Source organism: Macaca nemestrina, chromosome 6, assembly GCF_043159975.1.
Source record: "Macaca nemestrina isolate mMacNem1 chromosome 6, mMacNem.hap1, whole genome shotgun sequence".
NCBI classification, from domain to species: Eukaryota; Metazoa; Chordata; class Mammalia; order Primates; family Cercopithecidae; genus Macaca; species Macaca nemestrina.
In genome coordinates this window covers 12,025,552-12,052,719 of record NC_092130.1, presented here as the reverse complement: position 1 = coordinate 12,052,719, position 27,168 = coordinate 12,025,552, and the positions used below count along the sequence as shown (strand labels likewise).

At 45.5% G+C, this 27,168-nt stretch overlaps 1 protein-coding gene across 8 annotated transcripts in view; it reads left to right on the top strand.

Moving 5' to 3' along the window:
- LOC105480821 (WW and C2 domain containing 1) overlaps positions 1-27,168 on the top strand; it is a 175,174-nt gene that overhangs the window by 93,346 nt on the left and 54,660 nt on the right. For all 8 annotated transcript variants that reach the window (XM_024792595.2, XM_011739993.3, XM_011739992.3 and 5 more), the window contains 6 exons: positions 9,073-9,149; positions 11,175-11,254; positions 17,988-18,117; positions 19,982-20,128; positions 21,399-21,472; positions 25,459-25,701. In XM_024792595.2, the coding sequence (XP_024648363.1) occupies positions 9,073-9,149; positions 11,175-11,254; positions 17,988-18,117; positions 19,982-20,128; positions 21,399-21,472; positions 25,459-25,701 (751 nt within the window). The remainder of the gene's footprint in view (positions 1-9,072; positions 9,150-11,174; positions 11,255-17,987; positions 18,118-19,981; positions 20,129-21,398; positions 21,473-25,458; positions 25,702-27,168) is intronic.

The window sequence follows — 27,168 nt, the reverse complement described above, 5'->3', positions numbered from 1 at the left end:
AGGCGTATCACCAAATGAAATGTTTGTACCTTGAATTAGAGCATGAAATGGGGGAAAAGCAGCCCTAAAAGACATTCTCAGACAATTGGAGACTTTCCTGAGTTGTGATAATGGAGTTATGAATATGTAGGAGAATGTCTACATAGATTTTATGAAGATGCATGTGGCAGCATATCTGCAGTTTATTCCAAAAAAAAGTCCAAGAAAAAAAGGAAAGGAAAGGAAAAAGGAAAAACTCATCCGGGCATGGTGGCTCACACCTATAATCCCAGCAATTTGGGAGGCTGAGGTGGTGGATCAACTGAGGTCAGGAGTTTGAGACCAGCCTAGCCAACACGGTAAAACCTTCTATCTTCCGAAAATACAAAAATTAGCCAAGCATGGTGGCAGCTACTGTAGTCCCAGCTACTTGGGAGGCTGAGGCAGGAGAATTGCCTGAACCTGGGAGGCGGATGTTGCAGTGAACCAAGATTGCACCACTGTACTCCAGCCTGGGGGACAGAGTGAGACTCCATCTCAAATAAATAAATAAATAAATAAATAATCGTCAATGACACATTGATGGCTTTGAATATGGTCCAGATTTTCGTCTTTTGCCACCATTTCTAATCATGATTAATGGAGGGCTTACTGTGAACCACCCTAATGAGAGGAAGAAAGAACTGGGGTGAGAAGAGGTATGGCAAGAAGAAGCTTGGGAAAATATTAAAAATTCGTGGCTCTAAGAGAAGGGTATATTGAGATTCATTATATTATTCTTTCAAATTGTCTATAGATAAAACGTTTCCAGAATTAAAAACCAGAGTTGGGCACTATGAGAATGAAACATTCACATGAGAAGCACTGTAGTAGGAGGCCAGGCACGGTGGCTCATGCCTGTAATCCCAGCACTTTGGGAGGCTGAGGCAGGCAGATCATGAGATCAGGAGATTGAGACCATCCCAACCAACATGGTGAAACCCCGTCTCTACTAAAAATACAAAAATTAGTTGGGCGTGGTGGCTCACACCTGTAGTCCCAGCTACTCGGGAGGTTGAGGCAGGAGAATCGCTTGCTTGAACCCAGGAGACGGAGGTTGCAGTGAGCTGAGACAGCACCACTGTACTCCAGCCTGGGACAGAGTGAGACTCCTTCCCTAAAAAAAAAAAAAAAAAAAAAAAAGCACTGAAGTGGGAGGTGGCAGCTGGACTCTGACGTCAGATAGCCTGGGTGTTCTCTAGGGGAGTGTATTCCCTCTTTAAGTCTCAGAATCTTTATGTTTAACTATTGAATTTTTTTTTTAGTTAATTTTTAAATTCTTGGCACCCAACATGGGGCCTGAATCTATGACCCTAAGATTAAGAGCCTCATTCTCTACTGACTAAGCCAGTCAGGCAGAAATGTTAATAGTACCTTCATCTCATGGGACCATGTCAGAGTTTCCTAACCTCAGCACCATTAACATTGCGGTCTGAGTAACTTCTTTATGAGGGCTGTGTATTATAGAGTGTTTAGCAGCATCCTTGTTCTATACCCACTAGATGCCAGTAGCACCCCCACCCAAGTTGTGATAACAAAAAGTGTCTCTAGATTTTGTCATAAGTCATAGGGGATAAAACTGCCCAAACCACTGGTCTAGGTAAGACACTTGGTACTGTTTCCTTAGAACATATTAATGGCTCAATAAATAGTGCTATTGATAGGAAACACATAATATTTTGAGACTATGAACTCTGGAACCAGACTTTTTTGTTCAAATCAAGGATATGCAAATTACTAATTGTTGTAACTTTGCACAAGTTATGCCACTTCTCTGCCTCAGTTTTCTTCATCTATAAAATCAGTCTAATCTTAGGATAATCTTCACGGGCGTGTTATGGGGCCTAAATTAGTTAACAAATGTAAAGTCCTTGGAATAGTATTTTTCATATTCTTAACCTCTCAGTAAATTATTATTATTAATTCGTTAGCATTGTAAATGAAAAAGAGGGTTTTTTTTTTAAACAGATCTCTGGAACCAATAAGAATAAATCCATGATCAAAGGTAGGAAGTAAACAATGCAGTTCCTCATCCTTGTCATATGACTTCCAGACACTCCCAAGAGCTCCACTGGCCTCAGAGGCATCACCACCATTTTCAGTGTTAAATATCTTCCATCTGAAAGGACTGGGGTCATTTCAGGCAACTGGATCTGAGATTCAAACCACACAGAAACTGGGATTCCCCCAGCCCAAGCATCCCAGTTAAACCAGGTGTGACCCAAGCCTCATCATGACTCTTGTCTTCAAGTTTTACAAGCCAGGTTTGCCTTCCTAGTCAAGCTCTTGGCATGACAGATAGATGAAGTCACATACCTGTTCTCTAACTCAGATGGCTTGCCAGGGCTTGTGAGGGTTTTGCCACCTGGGCTTGGCTGCTCTGGGTCCCAGACACAGATGGGGCCCTGCCTTGGGGATGGAGACTTTGCTGTCGACTCTCTGGTGTAATCTCCAGCTCCATGGGGAAGAAGAGAACTAACATTTAATATGCACCTGTTGTATGCCTGGAGGACAATACGTTAGGCACTCTAAGTAACCTCCCTCCTGAATCACACACACAGTCCTCTAAGACAGTGTTGTTCCCATTCTGCAGACAAGGGAACTGAGGCCTCCAATGAGAAAGTGGTTTCCCCAAAGGCACACTGGTAAAGAGTGGCAAGGTAGCCTTTGTAACCAGATATATCTGACCTCAAAATCAATTTTCTTAATTTAACCCATGTCAGTCAGTCAAATACTAAGGTTCTTCAGCTACACTTGCTTCTTCCACCCTCTAAAAGGTGAGAACTCAGGAGAACTGGGTTCTTTGGGACCTTATCGTATTTTCCCCTCCCTAGGCCTTGATTTGCCATTTGGAAAATAAATCACTGGGGGCCTTCCAGTTAAAAATGCCAGTTGAAGCCAGGCATGGTGGCATACACGTGTAGTTCCAGTTACTCAGGAGGCTCAAGTGGGAGGATTGCTTGAGCCCAGGATTCCAGTCCAGGCAACATCGTAAGATCTCATCTCTAAAAACTAAAAAATGCCAGTTGAACCACTCACTTGATTTTACTCACTGCAAAACTAGGAGAATATCAGATAAAATATATTTTTTAAGGCATACGTATATATAAGATTAGGGAAAATTGGAGAAGGAGCAGCAATAAAATTTGGAGGCTGGACAGCAGACAGACAGGTGGCAACCTATGTAGCAGACCTGAGAAAAGAGAAAATGGGCTGATAGTGAGGAAGGCTCACAACACTGTTCTATAAAGCACTTGCAAAAACCGTGGATGTTGGTGGCAGCAGCTATTTCTGCAAGTAAGACTGAAGGGAGGAGGGTCTCAAAGAGGATTGAGTAAAAATTGTTTCTGAGACAATTAGACCATGAGATCTTTTCCTTAAACTGATACAGTCAGGCAACCACCATCTTCAGTCTGGCAAATGACTGGAAGTTTATTTTTTTGGAGAGGGTAAAATAGAGTTTCTGGACTCCAGGACACAAGGCAAATTCAGAGCCAGAGTGTACTATCCTGAAAGCACAGTGAGTAAGTGAAGGGTATTGAGACCTTAGCCCTCATATACCACTTGGTGCCCAGAATGGTGCCAGGTCATTACCCTCTAGAGTGGACAGTGGAGAACTCTACTGGAAATCTGACGAGGGAAGAGCTTTAGAGAAAAGCTGGAAAGACACTGACATTGAGGATTCCTGGAGGAAACCAAATCATGTCCAGCCAAATCATGTGCTGTGGCCAGGCGCTCATGCCTGTAATACCAGCATTTTGAGAGACCGAGATGGGGGGATCACTTGAAGTCAAAAGTTTAAGACCAGCCTGGGCAACATAGTAAGACCTCATCTCTACCAAAAATTTAAAGAAGAAAATTATCCGAGTGTGGTAGCAGGCACCTGTAGGTCCAGCTGTTCAGTAGGCTGAGGCAGGAGGATTCCCTGAGCCCGGGAGTTCAAGGTTACAGTGAGCTATGATTGTGCCACTGCACTTCAGCCTGGGCAACAGACACCCTGTCTCTTAAATAATAAAATAAATTTTAAAAATAGAAAACAAATCATGTGCTATGCAATCACAGTCCACAAACCCCGCTCCAGTCAGCATTTTGGGCTCCCATCCTTAAATGTGATCAGATAACCAAGATTCCAGATATCCGAGGAAAGCCTCTAACAGAGAAAATAGAGACTCAAACCAACATGTGGTGAAGAGAGGGCTTGGAGGAAACAAGGAGTATACATGAAGAAGAGAACATTAAGAGAAGCTATGTGGTCAGGAAACAAGAGCACGGTACTACATTGTTTAAAAAGGAAACTTCAGAGAATAAAAAAGAGCTCTTGGAAATTAAAATATGAGAGTAGACATGAAAACTCCAAAGGAAGACTGGAAAATAAAACTGAGGAAACCTAAAAATCAGAGCAAAAATACAAGATTGAAAATAAGAGGGAAAAAAAATAGACTACAAGGACAGGAAATCTACTATCTGAGGAAAACATGTTCCAGATAGAACAGAGGAAACAGACGAGAAAAGCATTGCTGAAATAATTCAGAAACATTTCCCAAAACTGAAGGAGGAGAATTTTTAGACTGAAAGGGTTCACTGAGTGTCCAACACAGTGGATGAAAGTCGGCTCACACCAAGATATCTCATTGTGGAACTTCAAACACTGGGATAATTCAAGATCCTAAAAGGTTTCAGAGAGAAATAAATCAGGTCACACAGAAATGATCAGGACTCAGAATAGCTCCAGACTTCTCACTAATAGCGATGGAAACCTAAAAGACCATGGCGCAATGCCTTCAGGTTTTAAGGAAAATTATTTCTGACCTAGAATTCTATATCCAGCAAAACTACCTTTAATCAAGTGTAGGGCCGAATAAGGCTATTTTCAGACATGTGAGATTTCAGAAAGTTCGTTTCCTTCATGGTTTCTTTCTCAGGAAGCTACTGGAGATGATGTTCTACCAAAATGAGGGGGTAGACCAAGAAAAGGAAGATGTGGTATACAGAGAGGTGAGGAGACACGCAGAGGAACACAAAGGGGGATCTCAGGAAGCCAGCCAAGCACAGAGAGCAGCTCGCTCACACTGAAGCAGGGCAGAAGCCCTGGCAGGACAGATCCCAAAATAGAAAACTCACCAGATTCACACTGGTCTGGACTTTAGGAGATGAGATTTAGGTAGCCGGCAGAATGTGAGGTTGAATTAGTCATAAGTTTGTAGAAACTAAGCAAATGTAAAAATGACAATAATTAACTCAAGGGGAAAAAAAAGTGCTGAAAAGTAAAAGTAAGCAAAGTCAGCTAGCTGATTCCACCCTGAATAGTGTTTGCAGAGTAAAAATAATGCAAACACTGAAGATCGCTTTCATCAAGCGTATACTATTGCTTTTAGGATGATGGGGAGATGGGAGAGGTGCATGTGTGTGCTGTAGTGGGTGGGGAAAGAAGGGAGGCTAAGTCCCCATCCTCCTGAGAGGTAAGTAAGTAAGTAATGCCAAAAACAGAAAAGATCAAGGAGCAGTAATGCATGCATATTATTAGACACATAGAGGTAGCCACCCAAGAAATTGAAGATGATTTTCTTTTAGGGTGTGAGTTATGGGGATAGGGGTTGTGGAATGCTCTTTTTTATAGCAAACCTTGTCCTATGTTGGACTGTTCATATGAACTGTGTTTATATATAACTTTAATAGAAACTAAAAATTAAGAACTATTAAACATTGGGACAAGACAGTATTTTAAGTCCTGTTGGATATAAAGTTCTTGTAGTAGGACCAGGTGCGGTGGCTCATGCCTGTAATCCTAGAACTTGGGGGGCCGAGGCGAGTGGATTACTTGAGGTCAGGAGTTTGAGACCAGCCTGGTCAACATGGTGAAACGCTGTCTCTACTAAAAATACTAAAGTTAGCTGGGCGTGGTGCTGGGCACCTGTAATCCCAGCTACTCGGGAAGCTGAGGCAGAAGAATAGCTTGAACCTGGGAGGCAGATGTGGCAGCGAGCCGAGTTCACGCCACTGCATTCCGGCCTGGGCAACAGAGGGAGACTCCATCTCAATTAAAAAAAAAAAAAAAAGTTCTCAAAATAGAGGATAGTGAAGGGATGCAGACACAAAGGAGAGGCTACTGACCTTTTTTCTTGATTGGAGTGCTGATTGCTTGAGCGTGTTTCTTTTGTGAAAATTCCTCAAGCTGTACATACATGATGTGTGCACTTCTATGTATGTATTTTTTACCTCAACCAAACATTTACTTACAAAATGATAAGTAACAGGCTACATCTCGTGTCAGCGGCTTTAGGTACAAATTGTGCACTTCACAGTGGTACTCCAGGGTGTAAACATTAAAGCTCATGGTGGCCCAGTTGGCGAGAATCTCTTCTTTTTGGCATCCTTTGTCTCCAGGATTTCTGGACATGCCCAAGGAACATGATGCATGCCTCAAGTCAGCCTTGGCATGACTGGTCCCCACAGCCAACCTCTCCCTGTCTGAGTCACGTCTTGCCATTTTTACAGGCTCTTCCATGCTGCTGCCACAGTCGCCTCAACATTGCCCCACAGTACAGACCCACGTCCAGAGGCACAGCCTGATGAGCAGGGTGGTTGGCAGGACACGGAGCTCATAGAACAGACATCCCCCGCTCCACCCCATACCCTTTGAGGACCTTTCTGTGTGTATTCCCAGGTTATTGCCACCCTGACTACTCCTGTCTTCTTTCACCCTGTTATTACTGTGGATCAGTGAGTGATAAATGGTGTTAACTGTCTTAATATTTTGTCGAAAGTATCTATTTGGGAAATACAGCAGGTCCTCAAATAACATCATTTTGTTCAAGGTCATTTTATTATAACATGATAATATTATAACCTCCCCCCATTGTGTGCTTAAGGTGATATCTCCAGCTAAATATCCAACCAGGTCTATCCCTGAAATCCCCAAGTCCAGCAAAGACCAAAGGAATTAGACACCAGGAGATGAAAACTTTAAATTGGCAATAAAACATCTCTGTACATGGATTCCCTGTTCCATGCTTGAGACAAAGGCTACAAGGCTCTTGCCACCCCAGCATTGTCCTCACTCATCTCTTCTGGTAAACCTCGGTCGTCTTCTTCTCCATCATCATTATCATTGTAAATTCAGCAGAAACGCAACACTTCCTGTGGTGCCAAACATCTTTTATGTTATTATGCAGAGTAGTTTTCTCTTTCCCAAACTTCCAAATATTACATTTTAATGCCTTATGCATAACCAAAAGGCCTATTAAAATATTTTTAAAGAAAGCCAAACAGTAGCATTCCCCTCAAGACTGTCATGCCTACTTCCAGACACTGAAAATTGTCAGCAATCACCAAATAAGCTTCTCTATCCTCAGAAAAACCCAGATCTCAGCAGGTGATCTGGCTACATGTGAACATTAAAGAGTGTTCAGATGATAGCCAGGCACAGTGGCTCACACCTGTAATCCCAGCACTTTGGGAGGCCGAGGTGGGCAGATCACCTGCGGTCAGGAGTTTAAGACCAGCCTGGTCAATATGGTGAAACCTTGTCTCTGCTAAAAGTACAAAATTATCTGGGCGTGGTGGAGCGCACCTGTAATCCCAGCTACTCGGGAGGCTGAGACAGGAGAACAGCTTGAACTCAGGAGGCGGAGGTTGCAGTGAGCTGAGATTGTGCCACTGCACTCCAGTCTGGGCAATAGAGTAAGACTTCATCTCAAAACATACAAAAGAAAAGAAAAGAAAAACCCAGATCTCAGCAGGTGATTTGGCTACATGTGAACAGGAAAGAGTGTTCAGATGCTAGTAGGTAGACAGGGGAGGTGATGAAATGGTTCCTACAGTGTGATTAAGGACTCAGGACTCACAGGAGAAATACTTCTCTGGCCTCTTGACCAAGAATAACTGTTCTTTTCTGAACAGTGGGATTGTGTTTACCTTAAGGATACCACAAATCTTATATCTGGTCCTATTTCCCCCTCACATTACCAGTTATGAGGCTCAGAGCCTGTCGCCAGTTTGTTTCCTTATCCTTATTTTCTCTTTGTCTCGTTTTCCTTAGTTTAAATGTATTTTACTATGTAGTGTTCACTTTCATAAGCCTTAAAATCCTTTTTCAAGACATAAATAAATACTATTTTTAAAATATAGTAAGGTTACAACTGCACGACAGAACCATGGGTATATACTGGAAGGCAACCTGGGAAAAAGATAATTGTATTAGGGTGGTAAGATTGTGTGTAATTTATTTTCCTTTTCGAATGGACATTAATATTATAAAGTACAATCAACAATACTTTTAGTTATTTTTTTCTGATTGTTAAAGCATATGTTTACTGTTTTTTTTTTTAAAAAAAGATAAAAATATAAAGATGATAATATCATTTACCATCTAACTCTCTAGATATCAGTGTTCTCTTTGGTATTTTTTTCAGTCTTTTTAAAATGCATATGTGTGTGTATATTTGGAAACTGCATATTTTCCAAATTTAAATTATTCTTTTTTTTTTTTTTTTGAGACAGAGTCTCACTCTGTCACCCAGGCTGGAATGTGATGGCGAGATTTCAGCTCACTGCAACCTCTGCCTCCCAGGTTTAAGCAATTCTCATACTTCAGTCTCCTGAGTAGCTGGGACTACAAGCGCCCGCCACCATGCCCAGCTAATTTTTGTATTTTTAGCAGAGACAGGATTTCCCCACATTGGCCAGGCTGGTCTTAAACTCCTGATTTCAAGTGATCCCCCTGCCTCAGCCTCCCAAAGGACGGGTATTACAAGCTTCAGCCACCATGCGTGGGCCCAAATATAAATTATTCTTTACACTTTTTTTGTAAACTTGCTTTCACATAATGAGTTTTGACATTTTCCCTTGTCGTTCAATATTCTTCATCCTCATTTTAAGTTGTGTAGTCCCCATTTACGCATGCACCATCTTTATGTAATAAATCCCCCTTTGTTGAACATTCAGGTTGTTCACTTTTAGTCCTTCCTTTCTAGGTTTATTTAGATGGCCAATGAGTCAACTTTGCTGAAATCTGTTTCTTCTACTGATATTCTTGTTTTTCTTTTTTCCTTACAGTGGTCTCTGGTTCATCATCCAGCTCTAAGTATGACCCTGAGATCCTGAAAGCTGAAATTGCCACTGCAAAATCCCGGGTAGGACCTCTTCACCTATGCTATGTGCTAGTGATGGGTGCCACTGAGGTCTTAGGCCACAAGCCCACCCACAAGGCCAGAACAGATGCTTCAGCCAGGCTATGACAGCCAGTGCTAGCAAGGCCCTAAATAATAACAGTAGAAGCAGTAGTCACAGTAATAGTAATGGTTGTAGCAGCTGCCATTTCACAAGCAGTCACCATATACCAGGCACAGTGCGAAATACCTCATGTGTATTTTCCCGTGTCCTTGCAACAACTCTTTGAAATAACTACTGTCATCTGCATTTTTAAAATTTATTTATTTTTATTTATTTATTTATTTATTTTTTGAAACAGAGTCTTACTCTGTCACCCAGCCTAGAGTGCAGTGGTGTGATCTTGGCTCACTGCAAACTCTGCTTCCTGGGTTCACGCCATTCTCCTGCCTCAGCCTCCCGAGTAACTGGGACTACAGGCGCCCGCCACCATGCCTGGCTAATTTTTTGTATTTTTAGTAGAGACGGGGTGTCACCACGTTAGCCAGGATGGTCTCGATCTCCTGACCTCATGATCCACCCGCCGTGGCCTCCCAAAGTGCTGGGATTACAGGCGTGAGCCACTGCTCCCAGCCGCATTTTATTTTATTTTATTTTATTTATTTATTTTCTGAGACGGAGGCTCACTGTGTCACCCAGGCTGGATGGAGTACAGTGGCGCAATCTTGGCTCACTGCAGCCTCCGCCCTCCCAGGTTCAAGCAATTCTCTTATCTTAGTCTCCCGAGTAGCTGGGATTACAGGCACACGCCACCATGCCCAGCAATTTTTGTATTTTTAGTAGAGGTGGGCTTTCACCATGTTAGTCAGGCTGGTCTCAAACTCCTGACCTCAGGTGATCCACCTGCCTCGGCCTCCCAAAGTGCTGTGAACACAGGCATGAGCCACCACCAAGCTGTCATCTGCATTTTAAAGATGAGCAAATAGAGGCTTAGGGGAGCTAAGAAACTGGCCCAAGGTCACAAGAGATTCAAGTCTTACTCCAAAGTTTCTAATATAGTGTACTGTCTTCCTAGCTACTGATTATTCTGCAGTATCTTATTTTAATTACTTCATGATTACCTTAGGGAATAAATATTAGTATTTCCATTTTTACCAGTATGGAAACTGAGGCACAGCAGTGAAATTATTTGCTCATGGCAAAGTCAGTATTTTGAAAAGTGGTTTCGTTAAACTCAAAGAATTTAACAGTTTCCACAAACTCAAATGCCTGCAAGAAGACATAAATGAGGGATGTGGGCTGGGGGTGAGGCAGTAGAGAGTCATGGTGACTGTGTAACCAGGAGAGGTCTGCCCAGTCTTAAAGGTAATTGCATTTGAATTCTAGTCTGTTGTGCCCGTGCTGGAATGTAGATTCAGTGTTACCAGATCTTCAGGTGTTTTCAGAAAGGAACTATGTGTCTAGGTTTATTATGTGAACTTTCTGAAGATTTGATTATTAGCAACTCATTTTAAAAGTTGAGTAATACAGTGTAAGCCACACAAACCAGCAGACCGAGCCTAGCTCCTAGGGCACGTCTTGCCACTAAAGTTACTACATTGCCTCTTGCCTCCATGTGAAGCACTCTCATAGCCTCTGCCAGCTTTAAGTGATCCAGGGCCCTGGGAATTGCCATTGTCCTCATCCATCAGAACAGGAAAGGGAGGCTCAGGATGGCAAGATGGCTTGAGAGAGGTCACACAGCAGGGAAGTGGGAAGGCCCACTCTATCCCAGGTCAGCTCCTGTCCACCTCCTGTTTCCCTGGAGCAAGGACTGGCTAGGAATCCCAGAAACACTGTCTGGGATGCTGACTGAATGGGCATCTGCAGAGACCAAGGCCAACATCGGTGATGGGAGGGGGCTCTGACCAGTGTGGCCCAATGGGTGCTGACCTGAGTCATTATGCAGGTGCAGTGGGAGGCTCTGCGTTCCCCTTCTAGGGAGAAGGCAGCCTGCACCTTGCTGTCAGCCTCTGACCCAGCCCCGTGTATGGTCTGCTGCCCTCCAGGTCAACAAGCTGAAGAGAGAGATGGTTCACCTCCAGCACGAGCTGCAGTTCAAAGAGCGTGGCTTTCAGACCCTGAAGAAGTAAGTGCACCCTGTGTCGCAGAGCATGGGGGCTGCTCCCCACCCAGGCTCCCCTCCTGCCCTCTCTGTCTCTCTCTCCTTCAATCCTTTCCCTCTCTTCTCAAAATGTGGCTCTCTCATCATTCAAGTTCTATTCCACTGGCATTTTCTGAAGATACTGCCACCCAAGAGTGGGATTTGGAAAGAGGAAAGGGGAGTCATTTCAGACCACAGAACTCTCATTGTTCTGTGGACTTCTGAAGCCATTAAGATCTGTTCCACTCAGCCGAGTGTTACTATCCAGTCACAGAAACAAGCATTGCCGAGCATTTCCGTGCACACGCCTCATCTCTAGTCGATCCAGTAGGGTCCCATATGCACGCAAACAAAACACACTCCTTTCTTCCACTTCCCCTAAAAGCACTCACTAAGTGCTTCATTGAAGGAATAATGATCTCTTCTAGCGAAAACTAATTACCAGAAAAGTATGCACGATGCCATGTACATTGTGCTCTATGGGTGACTTAAGGAGTTTCCAGGATAACTTTCACCAAATATAATTTTCACCTTTAGAAGCTGAGCTGTGGCCAGGTAAAATACAGCTCTGTTGTGTCTTCATCTTCTCTTTTTTTTTTTTTTTTAACTTTTATTTTAACTTCGGGGTACATGTGCAGGTTCGTTATACAGGTCAACTTGTGTCATGGGGGTTGGTTGTACAGATTATTTCATCACCCAGGTATTAAGCCTAGTACCCATTAGTTATTTTTCCTGATCCTCTCCCTTCTCTCACCCTCCACCCTCCCAGAGGCCTCAGTCTGTGTTTTTCCCCTCTGTGTGTCCATGTATTGTCATCATTTAGCTCCCACTTACAAGTGAGAACATGCAGTAGCTTTGTTGTTTCTTTTTTTTTTCTTTTCTTTTTTTTGAGATGGAGTCTCACGCTGTCACCCAGGCTGGAGTACAGTGGCCGGATCTCAGCTCACTGCAAGCTCCGCCTCCTGGGTTCACGCCATTCTCCTGCCTCAGCCTCCCGAGTAGCTGGTACTGCAGGTGCCCGCCACCTCGCCCGGCTGGTTTTTTGTATTTTAGTGGAGATGGGGTTTCACCATGTTAGCCAGGATAGTCTCGATTTCCTGACCTTGTGATCCGCCCACCTCGACCTCCCAAAGTGCTGGGATTACAGGCGTGAACCACCATGTCTGGCACTTTGTTGTTTCTTAAGAGAATGTGCCACTGCACTCTAGCCTGGGCAACAGAGCAAGACTCCATCTCAAAAAAAAAAAAAAAAAGAGTAGTTGTGTTACCTGTCCTGATTGTGACTATACTAGCTAAGCTTTGTCAAGCAGTTACTCTATGCCAGAGAACCCCTGCAGTGTTTCCACGCAAGTGTGCTCCTTTGATCCTACAGCAACACTATAAGGAATGCTTTGTTATCTAACTACCCACATTTTATAGATGAGAAAACGGAGTCACTTAGCAGATACTCAAGAAAGGTTAGCTTATTGTGGCTGGGCACGGTGGCTCAGACCTGTAATCCCAGCACTTTGGGAGGCCAAGGTGAGAGGATCGCTTGAGCCTGTGAGTGGGAGGTTGCAGTGAGCTGATTGCACCACTGCACACCAGTCTGAGTGGCAAAGTGAGACGCTGTCTCGAAAGAATGAAAGAGAGAGAAAGAGAAGAGGAGGGGAGGGGAGGGAGGAAGGAAGGAAGGAAAGAAGGAAGGAAAGAAGGGAGGGAAGAAGGGAGGGAAGAAGGAAAGAAGGAAAGGAAACAGAAAGAATGAGAGAGAAAGAAAAAGCCCTCCAGTCTGGGTGACAAAGTAAGACCCTCTCTCCAAAGAAAGAAAGAAAGGAAGGAAGGAAGGAGAGAGAAAGAAAGAGAAGGAAAGAGAGAGAGAGAAAGCCCTGCAGTCTGGAGACAAAGTGAGACCCTGTCTCGAAGAAAAGGAAAAAAAAGGAAGAGAAGAAAGAGAGAGAGGGGGAGAGAAAGAAATTAAGAAAGGGAGCGAGAAAGATGTTAGCTTATTGTTATTATTAACTACAGCATGTAACTGAGACTCATTCATTGAATTGTGTTCAGTGTATCCAATGGGCTCACTGGACAATCATTACGAAGGTCACCTGGTAGCCCTCTCAGAAGCTCTAGGCAGGACACTCGGCAGATTTCTGCCTTCCAAGGGGGCATCTCACTTACATTCCCAGGGAGGCCACACCTGCATGGATGGCTATTTCTTGCTTTTTGTCTCTCCCTGACTACTATACCTTTTCCTCATTCCATGAATTTCAAATCTACCCTCATCATTCTGTGGCCATAGCCCCAAGCCTTTGGATGTCTATACACATGCTATAAGAAATATGTATATGGCTTTATATTATTACAAATTGTCTGTAATTTTTGTATCTTACAAAGTATGGCTTTCTATATGTTTACATCTTTGTTATATACATGTTATTCATATATGTGTATATACATATACCAATCTTGTCTCTCAAACCAGATTCTGAATTGTTAAGACCTGGAACCATGCTTTATGCTTCTTGGTAATCTTCAGTAGCACCAATGACAGTTTGGAGCAATAGTTATAAGCTTAGAAAATGCCTATTTTTGACCTATTAAAGCAATAGCCTGATTCCTCCACTTTGCAGCAAAACAGCTTCTGAGCACACAGTTTAAGGGCTACTCACTCCCGTCATCTTACTGAATGGGTTCTCCCTGCCTCCTGGCTCCTGCAGTCCTCAAGAGCTTCTGGTTAGAACACTTCCCATTATTCTCTGAGCCACCGCAAACCTGTTTTACCACTTTGTCACCCTGTAGCAGCATTGAAAACTCTTGTTGTTTGGTAAGCTGATGCTGAAACCCCAAAGACAAGCCTCCTTTCTTCCCCTCTCCGTCTGCCCCATGTTTGATATCAGGCCCAGATAAGACTCCACGGCAGCTCCAGCCGCCCACACTCCTTCGCCGGAAGCCGGGCTCTGCGTCCAGTGTGGAGGAAGATGGCTCCTTTAATGTACACCTTGGCAGAGAGAGTCAGGAATGTAGTCTTGAGAGGCAGGTGGTCAGGGTTCAAATCCCAGTTCCCTGGGTCCTTGGAAAAGTGACTTAACCCCTGTGAGCTTTCAGTTCATTTGAAAAACTAGGGGTTGTAAAGATTGAATTGGAAAATCCGTGTCAAGTGTGTGGTAGTGTCTGGCATGAGGGAAGAGCTCCTTGAGAGTGGGCTGGGGTGGTGACCTCTAGCTGGTTGCCTGCTTGTATTGGGAAGGGGACTCGGATGAACTCTACGTCTGCCCTAGGCTAGACGGTGTGCCGGGGAAGCACTTCACACCAGCCACCTCATTTCATTCTCTTCACCCCCTTTTAAGAGAAGTTTCTGTCCTGCCATATATTACAGATGAGGGCACTGGCGGGGTTGAAAACATGCCCAGAGCCACCCAGCTTGCAGGTGTCAGGGCTAGGGCTGAAACCCAGGACTACTGGATTTTGAAGTTCATGTCTCAATACCTCTCTTCCCAGCATCATCCCAGTTAACTCCCTCCTCATTCCCAGAAAATGTAAGGCCTCTTTTTCAGAGTCTAACGGATGCTATCCAGTCACTTCTACTTCTGTGCCTACTCTTATGGCAGAACATGGGGAAAGGTACAGCTTATCCTTAAGGAATTTCCAGGATAACTTTAACCACATGTAATTTCCCCTTTTAGAAAATTTCTCTTTAGCAGCCAAAATCTCTGTTGTTTCTTTCTTTTTAGACGGAGTCTCACTCTGTCACCCAGGCTGGAGTGCAGGGGCACGATCTCGGTTCACTGCAACCTCCACCTCCCAGGTCCAAGCGATTATCCTGCCTCAGCCTCCTGACTAGCTGGGACTACAGGCACATGCCACTATGCCTGGCTAATTTTTTATATTTTTAGTGGAGATGGGGTTTCACCATGTTAGCCAGGATGGTCTCAATCTCCTGAGCTGGTGATCTGCCCACCTAGGCCTCCCGAAGTGCTGGGATTACAGGCGTGAGCCACCATGCCCGGCCAGCTCTGTTGTTTTTTAAGAGCAGCTATGTCACCTGTCATGATTGTGATGATACCAGTTAAGCTTCCTTGGGCAGTTGAGTTACTCTGGGCCACGAATCCATATTGGTTCAATTCATAGTGAGCAACCTGTTTAAAAAAGAGAGAAGGGAAAAGGTTGATGAGGATTAAAAGTTGCCTCTTGGAGGAGGTTGCAAAGAAAAATCAAGATGAAACCTTGGGACTTTGACTTGCCAGCTCCCTTTCTAATAGGGAAGAGTGGAGACCAGGCATCTCCCCCTATGGGAGGAGGGCAGTGCAGCGCCTTGCCCTGCCGTGCCCAGGTAGGAGGTGTCTGGACAGGACCAGGAGTCGGCTGCTGTCAGCCTTTGCCCCACCTCTCTGTGGCTACTGGGTGTGTGAATCTCTAAAGCCCTGAAGAGAAGACAGCTGAGGGATTTGGAACTCCTAAAACACATGCATCCCCACATACACACACACACACACACACACACACACACACACACACACACACTTTTCTTTCCCTTAAAAAAAAAAAAAAAAAATTCATTCACCGAGTGTATAATGGTGACCCTTTGTTCTCCCCCCACCCCCTCCCCACCCAGCTTCATCCCAAGAGTGTTCCCTCTCAGAGCTGCTCTCTGGAGCCAAATTCCAGAGGCCAGGTTGCTAAGGCCCTTGAAGAAATCAGGTAGAGGCTGTCGGAAGCCCAGCAGACAAACCGCTTCTGTCTCATCCTGCCAGGGATTCAAAGCCATTCTCGCCCTGTTGACAGAGGACAGCTGGGCACAGCCCCCTCCCCAGAGTCCCCAGCCCTCGGACATGCTCCAACAAACAATGTCTCCCTGCACCTCCTATGCCCATCTGCAGCAGGGCCACTGCCTGTCCCGGACACTGGCTCTGGGGAGCCTCCTTGCCACGGAGCATCTTCTAAGCTCCCTCAGACTAATTTTTCAGACTAAATCTGGGGCCAGTCCTTGCCGACCTGATAGGCCTGCCCAGGCCCAAGTCCTGGAAAGGAATAGACGGGCTATTTTTAGTGGGGAGACATAAACGGGGCTTTGTTTTCTCTCCATGGAGGCTGAAGTAACCGCAGAGGGAGGCTGTGTTGAGACCTCACTCCATGCCTGCTCTCTCCTCTGCTCGGAGGCGCAGACGATGAGGCCAGGATGAAAACCTGCTCGTGCTCAGGATTCCCCATGAGGGTTATTTTTAGCCCAGGACAGTTTGGCCTGTAGCAGAAAACCACAAAGGAATGCCTGTGAGCAGTTTCTCATGCTGAAATAATGAGTTTGTGGTGTTCCCGCAGACTGTAAAACTCCTTTTTCTCCACCTTGGACTGAAACCTCAGGCCTAGCCTGTGGCGAAAGTGTGATGTAGTTAAAATGCATCTCTGTCCCCAGAACCTATTTGACACCTGGGCGCTCCTTCTCCAGAAGCTCACCCCTGCCTTTCTGGTTTGGTCTGACCTTCAGAAAACTGCATCAGGACGCATCCCGCTTTTTTTTTTTTTTTTAATTTTTCCCCCATCAAAATGAACCTGTATAAGCTCTCCAGGCTAGAAGCATTTTAATCCCTTATGTTTGTACAGTAATTCCTAGTTTATCACAAGATGTTCCATCCCGTATTCCATTTGATGTTCCTGACAACTCCATGAATGTGGGTTAGGCGGATAACGTTTTCCAGGCTTTTTAGAGGAGCAAACCAAGGCTCTGTGTGTTTGAGAGATGACCCCAGGATCATCCTACTAACGGGTAGTAGGGCTGGGAGTTTTTCATCCTTCTGTCCTTTTCTTCATTGTGTTCATTAGCTCAACACATGCTTATTAAAGACAGTGGTTCTTGACCAGCATGATTTTGCTCCCTCTCCCTCAACAGACATTAGGTAATACTTGGAGATATTTTCAGTTGTCACCATTCAGGGTGAGGGTACCAACAGCATCCTGTGGGGCGAGGCCAGGGAGGCTGCTAAACATCATACAATGCACAGGACAGCCTGCCCTCCCTCCAAAAAAGAGTGAGACAAACATGTTCAACTCTGCCTCCTGTTCCCAAGCCTCCCAGAGTCAAGTCAAAGATGCTACCACATAAACTATGATACATAAACTGTCACACAATGTAACAACTGCAGAGTCACAGCTATGTGTGATGTATATGGGAAGCTCCTACCCAGCCTGGAGGACCCAGGGAAGTAATCAGGGAAGGTTTCCCGTAAGAGCTGATGTTTAGAGGACACTGACTTCACAAGCAATGTTGCTTCTGCACCCCCACACATTGGCTGTATAACAGGAACCTTCTCTGCCTTTTTCTTTTTTCCTTTTCTTTCTTTCTTTCTTTTTTTTTGAGACAGAGTCTTGCTCTGTCTCCCAGGCTGGAGTGCAGTGGTGTGATCTCGGCTCACTGCAACCTCTGCCACCATGCCCGGCTAATTTTTGTACTTTTAGGAGAGACGGGGTTTCACCATGTTCCTCAGGTTAGTCTTGAACTCCTGACCTCAAGTGATCCACCTGCCTTGGCCTCCCAAAGTGTTGGGATTATAGGTGTGAGCCACCATGCCCAGCCCGGGACCTTCTGTGCCTTATCCCACAAGTGGGACCTACGGAGGCAGGATTAGCAGGACAGAGGGAGAGGCCTTCTTAAGGAACTGAAGTCCTGTGGTCTGTGCTTTTCCCCTGGGGAGACCCTGTCCCTCACCCTATCTAAGGCTGACCTTTCCCATTAACTGTCTCCTAGAATCGATAAGAAAATGTCTGATGCTCAGGGCAGCTACAAACTGGATGAAGCTCAGGCTGTCTTGAGAGAAACAAAAGCCATCAAAAAGGCTATTACCTGTGGGGAAAAGGAAAAGCAAGATCTCATTAAGGTATGCAAGTTCCTGTTGATGTGGGTGCCATCTTGATTTCTCCTGAGTATTCCTGTATGCCAGTCTTACGCGGACTATTTCTACATGGTACACACATTGCTGAATTCTCATTACCAGTCTTCCTGGGGTTTTGGTTCCATTTCATAGAGGAGGACGTGGAGGCTCAGAAGCATTAAGTGACTTGCATAAGGTCACACAGCTAGTGTAAATGGCAGAGTTGGAATGGAATTCATCTGGCCTAGTCCAAAGGCCACATCCTTGCCACTAGCTTTAATTACCTGACTTATTTTTTCTTTGTTTTTTTAACTTTTATTTTTTAATAGAGGGAGTCTTGCTATGTGGCTCAGGCTGCTCTTGGTAACTGCTGGGCTCAAGTGATTCTCCCACCTTAGCCTCCCAAAGTGCTGGGATTACAGGCGTGACCCAGTGCACCTGGCCTCTGACTTATTTTTCAAAGAATCAAATGGAGAGAGGTGGTTTCAACATCATTAACCTTTGACATCAAAATGTAGCATCTCTATAAGCATTTCATTGTGTGTTCTGCCTCTATGCTGGGAACTGAACAAATTATAATAGATATTATGTAATGTGCCAGGTGATTATGCCAAGCCTTTTGCATGCATCATGTCTCATCTCTTAAATCAACCCTAGTTTATCCCCATCCTACAGAAAAAAGACTGTACAACTCAGAGAGGAAGCTAGAGCCATGATTCAAACCTGTGAACCCCTGGCTCACAGACCCATCCTCTTACCCCCTGTACATATCACCTCCGCTTCCGGGAACCACCCTGACCTCAGATATTTCACTGGCAGATTAGGAGTCCTCAGAGATGCTGTAAATGACTTAGTGGAGGAAGCTGTATGCTCTATGACAAACAGAACAGTTTCGAAGCTCCCGCCCAGGACAGCAGCCCAGTGAAAACATTTAGATGAGGACCTCATGGACAGTGAGGCATGTTCCTGTTCTGATTAGTAGTTGAGATCGCAGAGCCTTAAGCCAGATAGACCAGGTCCAAATCTTGCCTCGGTCAATTGCCAGCTTCTCATCAATAAACTGGGGATAATCATAGGTCATTCTTTGCATGAGTATTGTCAGGATTCAGTGAGACTCTGGTAAAGCTGACAGTTGTTGAGTATGGGCTGTATTCACTTGTCATCTCGTTTAATCTCATTTAATCAAGGTGATTGCCCTGTGAGATAGGACCTGTGATTCTTCCCCCTCCCCTTTTTTATTTTAAGAACCAGGGTCTTGCTCTATTTATTGCCCAGGCTGGAGTGCGGTGACACAGTCATAGCTCACTGCAGCGTCGAACTCCTAGGCTCAAGCAATCCTCCCACCTCAGCCTCCCGAGTAGTTGGAACTACAGACATGCACCGCCACACCCAGCAATTCTTTTTTTTTTTTCGGAGATGGGGGTCCCGCTATGTTGCCCAGGCTGATCTTGAATTCCTGGCCTCAAGTGATCCTCCCACGTTGGCCTCTGAAAGCACTGGGATTACAGGCATGAGCACCCAGCCGATTATTCTCATTTTACAGGAGAGGAAATCGAGGCAAAGAGAGGTTATTCAGCTAGGTCAAGTCACACAGCTGGGAAGCAGCAGAGCGGGGGTTCCAACTAGGGCAGTGTGGCTCCAGAGTCGGCATCCACACCGGTTTCTCCTATGTCATAGGCCCAGCACAGAGCCTGGCACACAGCAAGGACCCACTCAATGCTAGCTCTCTATCACAGGATCAGTAGGATGTCTGGGGAGGGCATGGGTTCCTAAATTAAGGGAGGGTAGAGAGGGAAGCACGGGGAGCGTGGCAGACCCAGAGCTCCCTCCTGGGAAGGCGCATCACTGACCCTGCTCTCCCTTCCTTCAGAGCCTTGCCATGTTGAAGGACGGCTTCCGCACCGACAGGGGGTCTCACTCAGACCTGTGGTCCAGCAGCAGCTCTCTGGAGAGTTCGAGTTTCCCGCTGCCGAAACAGTACCTGGATGTGAGCTCCCAGACAGACATCTCGGGAAGTGTGAGTAGACGGGGCAGGATGCTGGGGTCCTTCCACAGGATGGCAGCTGGGAGGCTGCTGTAGTGAGCAGCTGCCTTCTCATGGCTCACCAGGGAGCTGGCCAGGGGCTCTCTGCGGGGCTGGCTGCTGCCTCAGCCCTCTGGAGCTCTGTTCTCTTACAGACCTCCTGGCCCCAGGAGGAAATGATGTGATGACGTGGAGGAAAAGCCTGCAGAAATGGCCCTTAATATTGCCTGGCCAAGTGCTAGCATCTCTTAATGCTGCACAGAAAGCATGTTTAAAGGACAAAATGTCTTTCTCTGTGTTTTGTTTTGGTTTGGTTTTTTTCATACTCTTTTGCAGTTCTGTTTCCATTTTTCTTTCCCCAACTGGACAGCAGAGGATATTTTCCTCCTGTTAGTCTCAAAACAATGCATGCAGCTTTCAGGCAGCTGCTTGACTCCCAGTTCCTAAGCTCAGTCCAGTCCTAGTTATGAATAGTGAAAGCGCTGTCCAGATGTGGCTCAGGAAAAGGTTAGAGTAGGGCTGACCCACGGTGCCTCGTAACTTTTGGTGAGCTTTTGTTTTACTAGAGCCAGCAACATTGAATGAATCCGCCTTCCAGCCTCTGTGGCAAACAGCCTCTAAATGCTGTTCCTGAGTTCCATAGCTGTCTTCCCACTTGTCCAAGGGTGACCGGTGAGCCTTGTAGCCTCTTGCTGCTCTTAACAGACTAGCACAGCAAAAGAGGCTGTCCCTTCCTTCCCCACACCACCATGTGTCCAGCTACTAGCCATCTGCAGGCCAAAGTATTTGTAAAGGAACTGTACGCCTCTTTGTGAGTGCTGGGGTCTTCTCCCCACCTACCCAGTGTTTCACTCCTGACTGCAGCCTCTCTGAGTTTTCTATGGATCCCCTCCCCAGTGCCCCCAGAATGGCTTTCTTGATATTGGCTATCCCTGTTTCCTCCTCACCAACTGTCCTCCACGCTTCTGTGGCTTGAATTGGCACCAAGCCAAGCCATTGGGGGCTGCAAGATGATATTCTGGGCCTTTGGCTTCTGTTTTCAAAGTGATCGATGTCTGAGTGTATGGCTCTTCCCGTGGCCTGAAGGGAGGAAAGTGTTTTTGCTTCACCAGCTTCCCTGCGATCTGCACCGCCAGCCCCATCAGCGGGGGCTATTCTTGGCTACTGCCCACTCAAGCTGCCAAGTCTCTCATGAGCCCTTGAAACCCAACTCAGCACCGGCCACAACAGCCACATAATTCCTGACTTCGTTCTTCTCCTCCAGTTCAGCATCAACAGCAACAATCAGTTGGCAGAGAAGGTCAGATTGCGCCTTCGATATGAAGAGGCCAAAAGAAGGTAATTGGGCTGGGGCTAGGGGCAGGATGGTTCAAAAATAATAACTACTATTGTAGAATGCCTGCTCTGTGCTTGGCTTTTCATACACTTCGTCGTCTTTAATCCTCACAAAGATTATGAAGATAGTTATTATCGTCTTTATATTTTCATCCTCTCTGAAATTCAGAGAGGAAATGACTCACCCAGGACACTTCACAAGATAGAGAGTGAAACTATGCTTTGAACCCAGATCTGTTTAATCTCAAAGCCGAGTTATCTTCCCACTTGCCTGTCTTGATTTCTGTAACCGAGGCTTTCCCATGATCCTGTAAGCATTTTGGTTTGAAGGAGCACAACTGGAGTTTCAGCAACAGGCTGAAAAGATTGTGGACACTACCTGCTTCAGTGTCTCCTGCACAGCTGGGAGCAAGCTGGGCTTTTAAGCAGTATAGACCTCTGGGTTTAGATGTTCTGTGGCTTCACAGAATCCTAAGCAGTCGGGTTCCACTACCACAAATAAAATCAAAATAATAATCAAAGCTGACATTTTTAGAGCATCTGTTATAGGCCTAAACAAATTTTTTTTTTTTTAATTACTTTGTTTTCTTTTTTAGAGACAGGGTCTCCCTATGTTACTCAGGCTGGTCTTGAACTCCTGGCCTTAATCGATCCTCCCACCTCAGCCTCCTGAGTGGCTGGGATTACAGGCATGCACCACTACACTTGGCTGAGATTGTTTATTGTACTAAAACATTTGTGCATGCATCTTCTCATTTAATTTTAAAAGCAACCTTATAGCAGAGGGTCTCTCTTATTATCTCCATGTTAGACAGGAAAAAGGTAAGACCAAGATATTTCATGACTGTTCCAGATGGTAGAGGCAGAATTTGAACCCTGGACAATCGGGCTTCAAGTTCATGATCTTTCTGTACTCTGAGCCAGCGTTACTGGCAAAGAATGCCCTGGGCATTGTGGTGTGGATGGAAGCCAGGCACATTGCATCCATTCCTTCCTAGACTAAGTTGTCTGGCCTGTGGACCTTCTCAGCCAGGCCAGGTGAAGTATGGCAGTGCCCAGCTCTGCCCCTCTGCCAACTCTGTGTGAATAGTAGAACTCTGCGGAAACGACAGAAATCTGATAGAAACCAGAGAAAGCAACAAAGGGAATGTATTGTCTTGTTTAACTCCAAAGTCCTAAGATACCTACCTTCAGGCACAGCTGGATCCAGGGACTCAGATGATGTTACACAGACTCAGTCTCTCTCCTTCTCTTCACCCTGCTTGCCTTTATGTTGGCTTTACTCTACAGCAGACTTTCCTGTCAAAGTGACAAGGCAACTCCCAGCAATTTGGAGCTTACACACTACCAGGTTAGCAATCCCTGCAGAAAGGGGGCCTACCTTTCCCGATAGTTTTAACTAGCCTTGGGTTTGAGACTCCCTGCCTTTTTTGGGTGAACCAAGCATTGTTACAGGGCAGCTAGGGGTGGGCAAAATTAGAATTCTCTAAAGATCTAGGCATGCATCATGTTTCCAGTGCTGTGAAGGGTCGGCTGTATGGGAACCAGGTGACTTCAAAGTACGAAAAGAGTGGTTTCCCAAAGACAAATTGGAATATTATTAACAAAAGAAGAACGAATTGAATACTGGTCAGGTAGAAAGAAACAGATGTCCTATGTACTATTTCAGCTCCCCCAGGGGTCCAGCAAAACAGCAAGACCTCTGTATTTGGACAGCCACTTCTTGTCCTCTCTGAAGGGGACCACTCTGAACCTTGGATCTGTTCCATCCTGCAGGAATGCCTATCTTAGACGGTCAGTCCTAGAGACACTAAAGGACTGCAGTGTTCCCTCTGGAGTTGAGCTGTTAGACTTCTCATCACAGAGCTTCCTAGCTCATCTGACTTTATCCAGCCTCTTGCTTCCCCCTTCCGCCGAAGCTCATTTTAGTGTAAAGGACAGAGCAGCCTGCTCAATGGGAAAGCAAGCTGCAGGACTTGAAAGAGGGGAAGGGAGGTGTCAGTAATGCAAGGAGGGTCTGATCATTGGATGTCAAGTTTTGTCACACATGCGTTTCTGAGAAGAGAGACTAGTTGTTTTTATCAGATTCTTAAAGGGATGTGGCCCGAAATTTAAGGAGCATTGGCATAGGGAAAGAGAAAGTACATCCAGTAAAGCATCAGTCACTTCCCAATGTCCTGCATATGGGGGAGCCTCTGCCAGGCGTTACCATACCATTTCATTCTCAAAGTACTGGAGAACAGCAGCTACAAAGTTGTCTCAAAGCCAATCTTGATAGATTACTGTATACATTAATATAAATTTAAATAACTAACTACAGTCAGTCCTCTGTACCCATGGGGATTCAACCAAGGATCAAAAATATCCAGGAAAAAAAAATTAAAAATAATACAAATTTTTAAATATAGTGTAACAACTATTTATGTAGCATTTACATTGTGTTAGGAATTATAAGCAATCTAGAGATGATTTAAAGTATACAGGAGGATGTACATAGGTTATATGCAAACACTGTGCCATTTTATATAAAGCACTTGAGCATCCATGGATTTTGGTATCTGGGGTAGGTCCTGGAACCAATCCCCTGCAGATATCAAGAGTCACGTGTATAGGAATTCCTCCTGGGATACTTGGCTGGGGAACAAGCAAATCTAGCTAGGTTTCTCTACGTGGAATTTTTGCTACACATCATGGTGAATTTTGTCCCCAGCAGTGTTCTGATAAAGTAAGAAATGGGCCACATTGTCTGCAGGTAAGATTGAACTGGGAGTTCAGAGTCCTCTGGTCTCAACAAGTATTGGCCACGTTTATGATTTGCAGTCTTAGGTGCATCATATCCTCCCTGGGCATCTGTCCAACCAGGTGAACAAACTCCTATCTTACCCTTTAGGGGTGGGGTGGCCAGGGCATGAGAGCTGATGGTACTTTGCAGAGGCCAAGTCCTAAAGGATGATGTCATGATTGTTGTTAGCTATTTGTAGCAGTATTCGTTGTTATACTGTGAATCTTATTTTGACTCAATGATAATAATACCGAAGGTCTATATAACACCTGGCAATGTATAAAGGGCTCTTAATGCTGTGTTCTCACATAACCCACCCTATAGGTAGCATATCATCTCTGCCTTAGAGATGAGGATACTGAGTCTTAGAGCAGTTAAGGGATAAGGCTGCCAGCTCTTTCCTTTAACTCTTATTTAGTGCCTGCAGTATACCAGTCACTGTGCTAGAAGCTTGTGATACCAAAATGATTTCTTGAGAAACGGTCCCTTCCATCAGGAAGGCCAGAGCGAGCCAGGACTCCAACTCCAGGCCTTTGACCCCAAATCCACAGTTGTTCACACAGTGCCACTACCTCTCTCTGACTTGAGAATACGTGGTCAGTAGTTGTAGTCTTAGTGGTCCAGAACTGCCAGTGACTCAGTACTTGCTATGTGCCAGGCACCCTTCCCAATCATTCTGATGAATGAGTTTTTCTCACCTTTATAGCCTAGGGAATTGGCCCAATGTTACGTACCTAATAAGTGATCACGCCAGGTCATAACAACAGTAGCGAGGACTTACTATGTGCCAAGTACAGTGCTTTGCAGGTTACAGATTATAAAGCCTTCAACCAAAATGGCATGAGGAAAGGGCTTCTGTTATTCCCTTCAGAGAGCTGAGCAACTTGCCCAAGGCCACACAGCCAGTGGTAAGAGGTTAGTGCCTGGTGATGAATTCACATCTCTATTGTACCAGGAACAGGGCTAAGGACATTGCCTTGTTCATGTCTGCACCCCATCCCTGCAGAGCCTAATTCCTTGTTGGCACATGGTAGGCACCCACATGTGTTTATTTAGAAAAAAAAAATAGGTTCCTTGAGACGACATGCTGATCAAAGGAAGACAGTAACTGTCAAAGATTGCTCTGAGATGTCTGTTTCCTTGTGGCATCTCCTGTTCCCGCAGTGCCATTAGGCACACCAGTCATGCTTGCTTTCTTGGCCCCCAGGATCGCCAACCTGAAGATCCAGCTGGCCAAGCTTGACAGTGAGGCCTGGCCTGGGGTGCTGGACTCAGAGAGGGACCGGCTGATCCTCATCAACGAGAAAGAGGAGCTGCTGAAGGAGATGCGCTTCATCAGCCCCCGCAAGTGGACGCAGGGGGAGGTGGAGCAGCTGGAGATGGCCCGGAAGCGGCTGGAAAAGGACCTGCAAGCAGCCCGGGACACCCAGAGCAAGGCGCTGACGGAGAGGTGGGGCTGGGGTCCCAGGGTGTGTAGGACCCTTCTCTCACTGGCAGTCTGTCCTCAGCCCCCAGATGGCGGAAGGATGAGGGGGCTCCAGGCCCCTGGGCTCCACCCTGAGCATGCTCAGTTCAGAGATCTCTCAGATTGCCGACATAGGAAATCAGGAAAGATGATTCATCATCCAGTGCACCAGCTACCCTGGTCCTTTGCATGGTGAACCATGCTACCAAAAAGTCTGCTTAGGTGCAGGATTTCAAAACTGTATCTTCTGACTCAATTAAGCCACATAACTATATAATTTAAAGCAGTCATTTTCCATTTTTTTGACAGTGATGCACATTTTATACTGTGACCTGACACAAGGTTCACAAAATAGTGCATGCTCTTTCTACCTGTGATGGTCCTCAGATGTTTTCTCTCTTCTACCTGTGATGGTCCTCTGATGTTTTCTCTCTTCTATTGCATTTTGTTTCATGCAGTTCATGACTCACCAAATTGATTTCACCCCATGCTAAGTAAGGGGTTGCAGTTTGCAGTTTGAAAAACACTGGTCTGGGTGGGGGTTGCAAACTGGCATGCTTATAGGAGCCAAGCAGGTCACAGAAATGCTGGAGACCCACCTGGCAGTGGTCTGTGTCAGACCAGAGTGCACAGACCCCACTGGTCTAGAGCAGGTGCTGTCTGTCTCCTGCAGCAAATGGGAGTACAGGCCTCGGGCTGCCAGAGCTGCCTGTACTTCAAACAAAAGAGTTGTTTGGATTTTTTATTTTTAAATATTGGGAACTAATCCAGAAGTTTTTTTCAAAAAATGCAAATCAGCCTCATCTATAGGCCTGATATAACCTAAAAGCCACTGGTTTATATTCTCTAATTTAGACCTTATCATAGACATTGTCTTTGTTTATTTCCTTCAGTGTTCCCACCAACCTCCACACCCACACTGCACCGAATGCAACACTGTGTTCACCATAGGCTTTACGCTCTCCAGCTTCAAGTTCATTCATTCATTCTGTTCAACAGCCAATGTTTACTCATTCATTTGAGAAACGCTTTGCTGCACGGATTGTGTGTGCAAGGCAATTTGGGGGATTCAGAAATTAACAAGACATGGTCCCTGCCCCATGACCTTTAAATCTATTATACTTATTTTCACCATGTTTTTCGCAGGAGCCTTTATTCAGCAAGGTCCCTGCCCCTAAGGAGCTTAGAAGTGAAGCTGGTGATTTTCAAGTGTGTGTGTGTGGTGTGTGTTTGGAATATGAGCAAGGGAATTCCTTCTTCTAGTGAAATCAGAGGAAGAAGCCCGGCTTATGAAGCAAGTAAACGTGCCTAGTGCCTCAGTTGAAGCAGTCGGGAGTCCTAGAGAGGCCTGTCTGTGCTCACTCTGTCACCCCACCATGGGTCTTCCAGGGAGCCTTCGAGGTCTAAGGTGCCCAGCCTGCAGTACCATCCTAGCAATTGAGTGAGCCCCAC